The sequence below is a fragment of the Giraffa tippelskirchi genome, chromosome 9 (genome assembly GCF_054371585.1).
Source record: "Giraffa tippelskirchi isolate mGirTip1 chromosome 9, T2T-mGirTip1v1.2.pri, whole genome shotgun sequence".
NCBI lineage: Eukaryota > Metazoa > Chordata > Mammalia > Artiodactyla > Giraffidae > Giraffa > Giraffa tippelskirchi.
The window spans coordinates 42,083,841-42,097,668 of record NC_137283.1 but is presented as its reverse complement, the minus strand read 5'-3'; the positions used below and the strand labels follow the sequence as shown (position 1 = coordinate 42,097,668).

General features: G+C 35.6%; 1 protein-coding gene across 1 annotated transcript in view; it reads right to left on the bottom strand.

Annotated features, from left to right (window-relative positions):
* The window catches only part of DNAH12 (dynein axonemal heavy chain 12), a 188,842-nt gene that overhangs the window by 61,279 nt on the left and 113,735 nt on the right, over positions 1-13,828 (bottom strand). The window contains exons 46-55 of the mRNA XM_081524814.1: positions 12,237-12,370; positions 10,858-11,020; positions 10,103-10,183; positions 9,588-9,764; positions 8,257-8,388; positions 5,892-5,981; positions 5,116-5,256; positions 2,423-2,664; positions 1,146-1,293; positions 702-847 (exon numbers count right to left, since the gene is read on the bottom strand). Coding sequence (XP_081380940.1) covers positions 702-847; positions 1,146-1,293; positions 2,423-2,664; positions 5,116-5,256; positions 5,892-5,981; positions 8,257-8,388; positions 9,588-9,764; positions 10,103-10,183; positions 10,858-11,020; positions 12,237-12,370 — 1,454 coding nt within the window. The remainder of the gene's footprint in view (positions 1-701; positions 848-1,145; positions 1,294-2,422; positions 2,665-5,115; positions 5,257-5,891; positions 5,982-8,256; positions 8,389-9,587; positions 9,765-10,102; positions 10,184-10,857; positions 11,021-12,236; positions 12,371-13,828) is intronic.

Here is a 13,828-nt window from a genome sequence, read left to right as displayed (position 1 = left end):
AAAATGAGTAGAAATACCTAGCTAAAATCAATACATTAAATAGCTAAGAACTGGAAACAGCCCAAGTGTCCATCAACAGGAAAATACATAAACAGTGTCATGTAACTGAATAATACTCAGCAACAAAAATTAGTAAGATTATGCTGTGTGGAAAAAGCCTTACACAAAAGAGGGCATACACTATGATTCCATTTATATGAAGTTCTAGAATAGGCAAAACTAACCTGTGATGGAAAATAACCAGAATAATAATTTCCTATGGGGTGAAGGAGGGGATTTACTGGGATGAGACAAAAAAGACTGTTTCATACCCTGACTCAAACCCTGAGGTTTGAGCTGCACAAGTGCATACCTTTGTTAGAACTCACAAGTTTGTGTATTTTTGTATATTTGTATTAAATTTTATATATTTCATTGTATGTAAATTTTACCTCAAAATAAAAAAAAATATTGAACTTTACTTAATGATATGCATGCTGAAGTATTTGGGAGGAAGTACATCCATGTCTGCAACATATGTAGAAATACATAAAAATGGATGAGTTGATGGATGGATAGAGCGATGGACAAGAATAATGAAATGTTAACTGCAGTATCTAGGAGGTAGTAGCTATATGGGTGCTTACTCTGAAATCCTTTCAACTTTTCTCTATGTTCGAAAAGTTTCAAATAAAATAATTGAAAAATATTATCTTCCTTACCAGCGCCTGGAGTTGTTAACAATCACTCCATTGTCTACAGAGAAAGTATCTGTAGGCAATCCAGCAATATTCCAGGCTCTGATTTTTACTGGATCACCCAAGGTCTTACTCAGTGAGAACTCCTCTGAACACGGGATTTTTTTCTCCTGTTAGAAATACACAGATTTATTTTTGACATTTTCTCTTATCTTGTTGGTAAAAATATTTTAATTAATATATTATTTGTTGTTAGATATTATTTAATAATTCTAAAGAACTGAAAAAACTGAATGAAAAGTTAGACTATGGAAATATTTTACTGATCAAATAAGAAGAAAAAAAACTTCATATTTTCAGTCATTTCTTTCCTTCTCTATTTTTATTATCATCCTTTCCCCCCAAATACCCCAACATATACTTTAAATGTTCTAAAAAGAAACTCTTAAGAAAATATAAAACCATTACCTTGCACAACATGCTCCAATCTTCTATACACGTTTGTCGAAAGCCAGAAGTGAAAGCACCAAGGTAGGCTATTACTCCTGCTGATACTAAGACATCACCAGTCAAATTTTCATATACTATCTGAAGGTCATCTGCAGCTTGAGACCATCTGGGAGACCAATCAAAGGCAAAATAGCCTCACCAAAGAGAATGATTAAAGATAGTAACGAAATGGCCAGGGGTTTCTAGTCCAAATTCTATAACAAAATGCCATGAAAAGTTGGGCACTTGCTCATCTATAAAATGAGGAGGTTAGGTCCCTTCTAGCGCTAATATGCTATAATATACATTTATGTTTTACAAACAATAATTCACTTTTCATTATTAGAATATTATGCATTTCTTATAGGATTTGTTCCTTCAGGACAGGCAAAACAGAAACAAACAAAAAAAATCACCAGAATTTTGTCTAATAATTTTATTCAGGATGATTTGGCCTAGTGGCTCTGCTATTTGTTTCTGAAAAACCTAGGAACATTTGTAATTCATTACCAAAAATTACATTTAAGTTGTATAGCAGTTGGCATACTACAGCTAAAGTTGGTATCTTTTTCCATTTAATGAAACTTTTACCATAAAAAGTGCATTTCAAAACCATCTAATCTGCAGTATGAAGTATTGTCTAAAGTATGTTACTTTATCATGCTATTCATTCAACAAATACAATGAATAGCTATGATAGTTGGCTGGCTAGTATAAATAGATTAGAATAAAGCTAACTGGCTTTGTTATATCAAGTCAGTTGTTTAAAATAAATTTAACAAAATGAACCATATATTCACTACTCCCTTCCAAACACTTTATTACAAAACATTTGAACATAAAATTGGAAAGAACTGCACAAGGATCATCCACATACTCACCACTAAGATTAAAACTTATCTTTGGCCTTATTTGCCTCTTTCTCTTTCTCTCTCTTTTTTAACATTTGAAAGCAAGTTGCAAACACCATCCTTGACATTGAAATTGTTAGGAGAAGCCTAGCCAGGTTCTTTATAGAAAGTCCCATATTCTCAACCAGCCATTTAAAAATCAGTAATCAAAATAAACAACTCACTCCAGTATTCTCGCCTGAAAAATCCCACGGACGGAGAAGCCTGGCAGGCTATACAGTCCATGAGGTCACAAAGAGTCGGATACGCCATGGCATGGCATGGCAATCGTAATAAATACCGAAAGAGAGTTGCATATTCAAGCCGGACATTTTAAAACATTGTTAAAATGAGTAGAAATCTGACCTCGATTTTTCTCCACCTAGTCCTCCAATTAGTTTTGAGGCTCTTTCAAGTTTGTTAGCACAAAGTTCCACCTGGTCTTCTAAACGAGCTTTTTCCTCGGTTTTCTCAAGAAATATTCTTTGTAAATTTTCCAAATGATGCTCTACTTCTGCTAGTTCTGCTCTCTTCTGATTCAAAAGCTCCATTGTCTCAGCTAAGGACTTCTGAGCTTCTGTTAAGCGGGCTTTCTTAGGAGCCACTACCTGTTTGGGAACAGTACACGCAGATATAACATGTACTATATGAAACTGACAGTCAACACAATCCTTTATAGATATCGTGAATTTTAAATGTTTATTTACAATTATAAATACATTTATTACTTATAAAAATAAATCGTGCAAATTTTAAATGTCTTAAATATTATATTTTCATATGCAAATGAGGTAAAATATATTTCTATGTCTTATAAAATACATAAAATCACCCTGGACCAGCAAACTTCATCTATAAAATAGGCAAGTTACTCTAATGATATGTCACAAAACAGCATAATATGTAGCAAAATATCTCAATACAATCAGGAGCTGTCTTTGAACTGTCACAAAACAGAAAAACATGTAACAGAAATGACAAACACTTAAAAATATATGAATGTGCTGCTTTTTTTTTTTTTGCATTTCCACACTTTTGATTTCTTTACCAGTCAGCTGAGGATTACATTTGCCTTGAGGAGATTAAGACAGTAGCAGTAATACAAAGAGAAATAAAGACTTGGTGTTTAGCTTCACTACCAAAATTGAATTTTCCTCAACAAATTGTGAAAAGTGACGCTTTGTTGAGAGAAAAACAATTTTCTAAAGTTTTTATTTTATTATGCTCATCAGTATATGAAGAATGGGGTATGGCCAACTTGGTCAGAGTGTACTATAAGGCACCAGTATAAGGAATTTACAAAATGACCAAAGAGAGTATATGTCCATTTGAAAGAAGGGAGACCTAAGTCTACTGACACATTGCCATGAGTGAGCTGAAGGCTGGAAGAGTGAAGCAAAGGATCAGATACTGAATAACCTGCTTTCTCTCCTCAGGGCAGAAATCCTGAAGGGAGAATGTGTTAAATAGAAATTAGGAAGCTCTTCTTCCTACTTTGGACTTTAGAGAAGAGCTTGCTGGATATCTCCCTTCAACCTTTCCATAATAACACGAGGCAGGTGCATTGGAATTAAAATAGTGTGGAGTTACAGGGTGGGAAGTCCGAAAAGAACCTGAATACCTTAGATTCTCTGCTTTATAGAAAGAATCCAGAATATTCCACATGTCTTGTGGGACATGCAGAAACAGGCTGAGTTGACAGCTTGCAGACCTGCTGGGATTACTACGAGGAGGGACAAGATGTTCAAATGGAAGAACACTCAGATAGAATTAATTTTATTTCTTTAACAGGTGTATATTGGTCTACTCCTCTGAAATGAACAAAATCCATACCTCTCTACAAGCACATATGCCTCATTAGGAATATCTTTTCAATTGTTACAGCCTGATTACTCATTCTATACTCTAAGGTTTTTCTAAACACATAATATCATGTATTTCCATGGGCATTTTTATTTATATTTTCTGCTCCCCTTGGTAGAATTCTGCAAGTTACAGAGGGCAAGGCCAGTGCTTCCTTGGTCCTTTGCTTGTCAAATTTGCAAAATGCTCTTTTTAAAAATCTATTTATTTTTAATTGAAGGATAATTATTTTATAATATTGGTTTCTGCCATATATCAATATGAATCAGCCATAGGTATATATATGTCCCCTCTCTCTTGAAGCTTTCTCCCACCCCATACAAAATGCTCTTAACCATTCTCTGCTCTCCTGTAATTTGGCCCCAGGGAGTACTCCAAAAAAACTCCCTTGAGTCCATGCTTCTCCTCTTAACCCTACTGGAATTTCTTACTTCTGACCTCTGCATCAAGATTTTCATCTGCCACTTGGCCTTTGATGTTTTAGATTTTTCTTTGCTTCTGCTGTCTCCCCATAAAATTTAATTCTCTTTTGCCCCAGATCCCTGTAACTATAGGTCAGTCTGGCCAGTTCTGTTGATCTCCCTGCTCTCATGTATACTGGTCCCAACAGGTTATGTCACACGTAAGCATTCTCTTCATCCACTAGACACTCAGTTAACGTTTGATGATTATGCTGTCCATGGGGTGGCAAAGAGTCAGACACGACTGGGCGACTGAACTGAACTGATTATGCTGGAGCAGGACAAATTCTCCGTGGGATCACTTTTAGAAACTTCTGAACTAGTAAATAAGGGCATAGATCTTTTATTATGAACAAATTTATTTCAATTTTCCTTTTCTCACCGAATAGTCATTAGTACAGTGAATTCAAAACACCACTTTTTTTTTCAATTGAAGGACTTCAATCCTAAAACAACAGATTAAAAAAAAAAAACATTTAAAATCACAAACCTTTTTATTAAATATGAGGGGAAAAGAGGTATGCAGAACTCAACAGAAGCTAACCTTAGAGTTTTCAAAGGCATTGGTTGCTTTAGTCCCTAAGTCGTGTCCAACTCTTGTGACCCCATGGACGGTAGTCTGCCAGGCTCCCCTGCCCATGAGCAGGTTGCCATTTCCTTCTCCATTTAAAAGACATAGATTTTAATTTATGGGAATATTTCAATAGAAAATGGATGTGCTGATCCTCAAAATACCTTTGCAACTCTGTCATACACTTCCATAGCCATGATCCACTTACACAGACCCTCAGCTGCAGAGGAAGCTTTAGCAACCTTAGGAGGATCAAATTCAGGGTTTGTTAAGTATTCACCACGAATCTTCTGCATAACAGTCACCTGGGCAACAAAGATTTAGATCTTAAAATTTCAACATACACCGCACAATCATTAGATGAAAAATTGATCATATATAGTTTAAAAAAGAGTATATAAAACAGTTATGTTTTCTTTAAAAACCAAAGTCAGTACTTTGAGATATTTTTAAAAAAGCATAATTGCAGTAGTCATATCTGTGAGCAAAATATGCAAATTTATTACAGGTAGACAAGATATGTCTTCTAAAAAAATTAAAAGACCTTTGCAGTTTGGGAAAACATATGTAAACAAGGAAAAAGAACAACTAAACATAAATAAATAGAAGTTTGGATGAAAAATTATATACTTTAAATTTCTGAAATTTGTGTATCCAATTTGTTAAGAAATAAACTATTATAAGAAGACACTTTGAGAACTCTTTCATGTCAATAATACACTAAAACAGTTAATTTATTCAATGACTTTGGATGGTCTGAAAGAGGAGTGGTTTTATGCATTATGAGAATTCATAATATAGTCATTAATAAATATTCCTTTACTATTTTAATTCTACTGACACTCTATTTTCTTACATTTTATATAATATTGAAAAATGTTAAAGATTTTATATATCTTGGCAAAATTACATTTATAGAAAAAAATCCAATGAAACTCACCGGAATATTGTCCTTGTCATATTCTCTCAAATCTCTTAAGAAATTCATATCTCCCAGAAGTTTTTTGCTAGGTCCCCAGTAATCTAATATCTATAAATAAAATTTACAGAACATTATATGTACAATTAAATATGTTTGATATAAAACTTTTCTTCTTGAGGTTTAAGGCATACTAATCCAGAGAAACTATACACTGAACTTTCAAAATATCTACTTACATGTCCTTGGAAATGAAATAAAGAGACTCCTCTCTCTGATAACATGTTAAGTATATCAAATATTTAAAATATGCATATGAATTTACATATTGAACTTATTATTAAAAATTAAATATTGAGGGTTTCCCTGGTGGTCCAGTGGTTAAGAGTCCATCTTGCAATGCAGAGGACAGGGGTTAGATCCCTGCTTAGGGAGGAGCCCACATGCCACAGAACAACTAAGCCCGTGTACCACGTCACAAGTACTGAGCCTGCGCTCTAAAGCCCTTGTTCCACAACAAGAAAAGCCACTCCAATGAGAAGTCTGTGCACCACAACTATAGAAAACCTGTGCATAGCAACAAAGACCCAGCACAGCCCAAAAAATAACTAAATTTTTTAAAAGTTTAATTAAAAAGAAAAAAACACCGACAGGCAAAAAATATGATCATTTCTTTTTAGAACACTAAAGAAAAGCAGCTGGTACAAATACCATCAAAATTTCATGTAAGAAAAAATATTTTTATTATTTCAACTTTTATTTTCCTTTAATCTTGACTTTCAAATCAGAAAGGTAGTGCTATAAACTGAAAGTTTTTGTCCTCTCCCCAAATTCCTATGCTAAAACCTACTTCCCGGTATAATAGTATTTGGAGGTGGGGTCTTAGGAACGTGATTAAGTCATGGATGCTATCAGTTCCCTTTATAAAATAGAGGGCAGGGAGCTCCCTCCCATTCCACCATGTGAGGACACCACAAGCAGACAGTAGTCTATAGACCGGGACTTGAACCCTCACCAGACACTGAATCTACTGCAGGCTTGATTTTGGACTTACCAGCCTCTAGAAGTGTGAGAAATAAATGTTGTTGATAAGCCACCCCAATCTATGGTAGTTTGTTAGAGTAGCCCAAATGGAGTAGGACGGGTAGCAAACATTTTTCTTACAGAAAATCCCCTAACCTACCTAGATTTTCCCCAGTGGAATACAGAAAAGAAAGCAGAAAGACAAAGATTACACACTGCTCAGTCAGTTATAAGATAAAGCACACGGTGCTCATGCTCATAAAATAAAAAATGCTAAATAACTAGCTGAACATTCTTTTTCTTAATTTCAGAAGCTTGATAGGGGTGTGTGTGTGTGTGTGAGAATAACTTGATAAGGTAAAAGCCTATTTTTTTTTTTAATCTTTATTATCTCAATGGAGGACAGAAGGGGCCCCCCACAAAAATTCCAATTCTCCAATTCAGGGATTCAAACCTAGGTACTATAAAAACTTGAAAAGAAAAAGGAAAAAACCCTGAAAAGAAAATAAGTCTATAAATTTAGCTCAGATGTTATGCCTTTCTTTTTAAGGGATATACCTTTGAATAACAATTGTAATAATAACAGCTAACGTTTAGTAATAAATGTGTAGCATTAATTATCACAGACAGCTTGCTGTGTGAAAGGCCTTATACATTAAGAGCTTAGTATGTAGTAACTAATCCAATCTTCACATTAACTTTGTGAGGAAGGTACTATGACAATGCTCCTTTTACAGAGTTCCACAGAGGTTAAGCATCTTCCCCAGGGTCACACTGCTAGGAGGGTCAGGATTTCTGAATACAGACATTCTGGCTCCCAAGCACATAGTTTTAATGACATCACAGTACTAGTTACCTCAGCAGAATTTCTTGAATGCTTGGAAACAATACCTGTATAACCATGTCACATTCTTGAGGCTCTTAGCAAGAAAATCACAGCTATCTCCCTGTTCATTCAACTCCACCCCATCAGAGAACTACATTTCTCTGACACTATACTGCCTTTGGGCTTCTGTGGTGGCTCAGGAGGTAAAGAATCCACCAGCAATGTGGGAGACCTGGGTTCAATCCTTGGGTTGGGAAGATCCCATGGAGGAAGGAGATGCAACCCACTCCAGTATTCTTGCCTGGAGAATCCCCATAGACAGAGGAACCTGGTGGTCTTTAGTCCATAGGGTTGCAAAGAGTTGGACACGACTGAGTGACTAAACACAGCACAGTATACTGCCTTCACTTTACCCTGGAATACATATTCAGTGTGTCTTCCTTGGACTGGGTACTATTGACATTTAATTTGATAATAGTTGTTGTAAAGTGTTCCGTACATTCATGAATGTGATATAAATCTGTGTCTAGTTATTACCTTGCCTCCAGTTCCTGAAGGATCCGAAATCTTTTCTGGTTTTATATCTTTCATAACACAAACAGCAGCCATAACTAGTTTAACACCAGATGGAGGATTCTTCATTGACTTCACAATTGTAATGTCAGCTGGCTAAATCAAAAGAAAACAGGATCTCTTTAGGACAGCCTATTTGTAAATAATGACAGTTATTTTATAATGTTGGAGAGTAATAACAGCACTGATTTTCATCTGAAACTATAATAGTTTTTTGCTTTGTGTGGTTATACAAAAGGTAACAAAAAATTGAAGCACAGTAAATCAATGTTTCCCAAGTGTTTGAGAGTTCACAGATCCTTATGAGAATATGATGTCAACTAAGAACATTTCTAATAAAATATTTTTGCACACATACACAAAATTTTTATACAACGATATACCAAGCCCACACATGGAATCCATCTTAAGAACCCTAATTTAGATAAAGGCTTAATTACATATTTGCTTACATATTAGTTTTACCCACCAAAAATGAAAGAAGAGATAGTTTCCAATTCCAAGTTTATTTTCTAAAAAGGCATATATTGTTATGACAGATACGACAGGTCCATTTATTTACTATCCTCTCCAATATCCTCTGACTTCCCTTGCAATTGCTGGAAAGCTAACAACAATAGATCTTAGTTTCCTACGCAGCTGGAGCTGCGTCATTAGGTTCTACCATCAGATCACTTCAGTGATTCTGCAAGATGCTGAACTACTGACAGGTTGAGCTTACCATTTTGTCAGGTATTTTACATGAAAGTTAGGGCACTGATTAGGAAAAACGGCATAGAGTGGGGACTGGATATCCTGAACTTCCATACTACACTGGGCCTCCCTAGCTAATAGAAGCTCATCTCTCTGATCTGTTTGGTGAGATTATTCAGGTTTTGCCTAAAGACCCTATAAAGAGAAATATACAACAGTCTAATGCAGACAGATGCAACCCACATCTACATTGGGAATGATCTTAAGGTTTTTCTGTTCGTGCATGACCAGAAGGCTGCAGAGAGGTGACTCCATATTCTATTTAACAAATGCCTCCTGGCTCATGTACAGAACCACTTTGGCCTCTTGGAGATTGTTCCATTCCCACTGGAATATCCTGAATGAAAATTATAAATAAATACACAAAAAGCAAAAACATAAGATAACAATATATCAAAGAGGAATTGTTAAGAGTCAAATTTAATTTGACTGGATGATAACAATATAATAGCACCCACTGAAAGTGAACTACACGGAATTAACCAAATCTCTGTTATGCCGTTACAGTCGCTGATAAAACACACGCTCATTCCAACACTTGCCTTTAGTGTATCCAGTGCAGACAGGGCTGCTTCCAAGGCTGGAATTGCCTCAGCTAGATCACTTTCACATTCATTCTTCAGAGCTTGGGCTTCCTCAGCTTTTCCACTGGCTATCTCTTCATCAAATTTCACAAACTTTCTTTTTGCTTCCACTTGTGCAGATTCTATCTCGATAATCTAAGCAAAAGGGAGAAAAAAAATAAAGACATTTGCTTAAACATCCTATTGTTTTCTCTATTCTAGAGACAAAAGAGTATTTGAAAACTAGGACACCAAACATATCATTTTGAAGGATAAAATGAGGAGAATTGTAAATATATGTGACCTAATTTAGTGACAGGCTTCCCACCTTTCTTCAAAAACAACAGAACCTCCAAGGAACCCAGTGAATCAACTGAAAAGAGTAACGTCCCAAAGATCTTGTCGCAAATGACTTAAGGCTTATTATCAAGGCTGAATTTATGTATTTCAATTGTCTTTTGTCATCAATTTTTTAAAAATTCAGGATACTTTACCTGCATCATATTTGCATTTTCAACTTTTGCTTCCTCTAATTTGGGCTGTAGTTGGACAAGTTCTGTTTTCATTTCACCAACCTAAATAGACAATTTGTCATTAGTTTTCATAACTACAATAGCTATAGAAGCCAAGCAGAGAAAACTGAAACGTAAAATCAGGGCCAGAAAAGCCTAACTTTTTTTTCAGTTCTTCACATGATAAACAAAGCCATGAGAGTGTGGCCAGTTTTCTTCACAAAAGACTTTATCTTTCTTGAGTATGACAGGGCAATGGAAGAATGCAGTTATCATGGAAGAAAAGTCAGATAGAAAAATGGTAGCAGCTCTGGGTATCCCTATTATATTATGTGTGGTGTACAATTCATTCAGACCACCCACTCTGCTGCTTATGTTGAAATAATGCTAATAAGTATTACTTGACTCATTTAAAAAAAAATCTTATATTTAACCAGTTATTATAATAAAAAGTCAACCCTGACACTGTACTTTCTCCAAATGCCAAAAACTTAAGAATAAAACCAGATGTATTTGAGTCTGTGCAGTCTGAATGAACTTCTCTAAAATTCTAAAATTCACTTTACTCATCTGTAACATGAGGATCATAAAGCGTCTACCTTATGGAGTTATTATAAGGAATAATTAAAGGAATGCAAATGAAGTACATAACATAGTACCTGGCACATAATGTATTCTCAATAAATTGTATCTTTTATATTTCTTATATTTCCACTTGAGCAGCTCCTCAAATTTACCTGAGACTCAGCAAAAGCTAATTTGTCAAGTCCATTCACATAGCGCTGTTTTGCTTCCATTATAGCTTGTCGCCTCTTAGTCAACAGTTGTCGAAATGAGGCAATGAGTTCAAGGTAAGAAGTAGCAGTAACATAGTTATGTCGTCCTAACTCTTGCAAGAACCTAAAAGAGAGGTAGACAGCATTACTATAAATAATAGGGTTTACAAAGTAAGAAGTAAATTCAACACAGCATTAACAACAAATGTTTACGAATAAAGGTTGATTTTATTCAGAAGCTGCTGAGTACTTAACTTTACACAGAACCACATCCTAATTTCTAGTCTGCAAAATATTAGTATCAAATGCAATGATGTAGTAAAAAAGCACAAATCAACAAAGATTTGTCTCAAGAGAGATCTATGGCAAGAAAGATAGAGGCCTTTTTATATGTTTCGTATGCCAGGAGGATCCAACCCTGTAACAGACCCAAGATACTGTACACAAGGAAAGAGGACCACAGATAGGACAAGAACAAGTCGTCGTTCCTTGCACATGTGTCATGTGTTGGTTAAATGGAGCTTGGCCAGGAATATAAGACTACTACTCATACACATAAAAACAATGGATGCAATGATGTTTCATGGTGAGTATGTAGACTAGAGCCCCCTTTGTGGTATACCTGCCAAGCCAAACATGCTAGCTGGCTGTAAAATTCTGGATAGGCAATATACAATGAGCACCTATGACATGAAGATCTCAGAGATGAACAGATGTAAAACTGATACTTTTAAGGTATCCACAGCCTACCAACCATCTTCCTTCTTGTCTAAGAACTTCCAACTAGTGCCCCAGCAGCAATGTTTGTTCTATGAAACCTGCCACACTACACACAGCAGATCAGGCCAAGACTGGGCACTGGACACAAAGAAGGCTAAATCATATTTTGGAATCAACTTGGACTAGAAAGCTGGAAAGAGCTAATCAGCTGGAATTGCAAGAAGTAAACTTGAGAACTGAGAGGCAGACAGTTTTCCTCCATACACACAGGAAAGTAGAAAATTCAGCCTGAAAGAGAAAAGATTAGAAAGCAGATACCACAAGAGAAATAGGAATAAGAAACAGAGAAAAAGAATTTCTGGGTTTCTGGTGGCTTCTTAACTCCTGCTTCTAGTGATTTCTAAGATCCAGCTATATTCTTTCCCTTAAACTTTGTAAGATACCCTGCTCTTTGTTAAACCTAGATCAAGTAGCTTTCTAATACTTAAAAGCCATAACTAATTAAATGATTAAAGAGAATTATAAGACATAGAAATCCTACTAAAATTTGCAGTTTCTCACAAAAGAGATGCTTTAACATACAAGGCATTACTGTCATTTTAAAATTTATTAATATTAACCTTTCTGAAAGTTTCATAATGGAAGTGTGAAAACGTTTGCAGATTGGAACTATCTCTCGTCGTTCAATATCAGTGAGATCCAGTGTTTCTAAGAATTTCACAGCTACAAGTTCAAGAGCATCTTCAGGCCATGGCTAAAAATAAGAAAAAGAAAAACAAGTGAAATTTAAAATGATTAGTCACACTCAAATTATATAAATTGTCTTCCTATTAGAGAAGAATCTGGGGTTGAGAAAATTAAAATCTTAATAGGGAAAATAGAATTAGAGGGACTAAGGTCACAAGTAAATCTATGAAAGATATAGTAAGTATTTTATACATTAAAATTAAAGATAACTCAATATAGGAAAGGTCAATAATACTTTACATATCAAAGATATATCATACCACTTCCCTATCTCTTCCACTTGGATGTCTAGTAGGCATCCCAAATTTAGTATGACCATGGTACGGGCTGCTTTGTTGCCCTCTTAATACCTAACAGCCCCCTTTCCTTAAGACTCCAATTTTATTCTAGATAGCAATATCCCCAGCTATAATACTACATTTCCTAAACTCCTTTGCAATTCAGAGTGGATAATGACATATGAGCATCTATTGGGTGGGGACATCAGAGTTACACAGAGCTGGCATGGGTCTTTGTGCCCTACTTTCTATTATTCTACTTCTTGCCTGGAACACAGATGTGAAAGTTGGAGTTCTAGCAGCTATATTAGGCCATATGACGACTCTGAAGATGGAAACTACATGCTGAGGATAATAAAGAAGAAAGAACATGGGATTCTGATGACTGTGTTAAGTCACAAAAATCCCAGTTTTCAGATTTTTCTTCTGTATGAGAGGGGGAAAAAACCCCTATGTGTTTAGTTTAGGTTTCTGTTACTAGCAGGCTTCCCTTGTGGCTCAGTTGGTAAAGAATCTGCAATGTGGGAGACCTGGGTTCGATCCCTGAGTTGGGAAGATCCCCTGGAGAAGGGAAAGGCTACCCATTCCAGTATTCTGGCCTGGAGAATTCCATGGACTATAAGAGTTGGACATGACTGAGCGACTTTCATTTTCTGTTACTAGCAGCTCATCATAATTCCTACTTGTTACAACATCCAAAGTTGAACATTTGATTTTCTTCCCCACAAACTCACTTTTCCTCCAGTACTCCCCATCTCAGTGAGATGGTTCCTTTGCTTTTCCTGGAATACACAAAGGGTGCTCTGGCCCTGGATCTTTGGATTTGCTGTTCCTCTGATTAGAACCCTCCTAATCTAGATCTCCATATGGTTCAACTCTCTCACATCTCTGTGCAAATGCAAATTTATCAGGTAGGTCTGCCCAAAGCACTCTTTCTAAAACAGCATTCCTTCCCTCATTACTCTTTCCCTTATCTTGAATTTTTTCTTAGCACTTACCAATATTTGACATATTTATTCATTTGTTTTTGTCTGTCTCACCAACTCACCACTAAAACGTAAAATCCACAAAAGCAAGGACTCTTACCTCACTGCTGTTACCGTCAGTGCTTAAATAGCTCTTGTCAGTAAATATTTGAAATATTTACTCAATGAAATAATTTATGTTAAATGAGTACTTAATCTTCA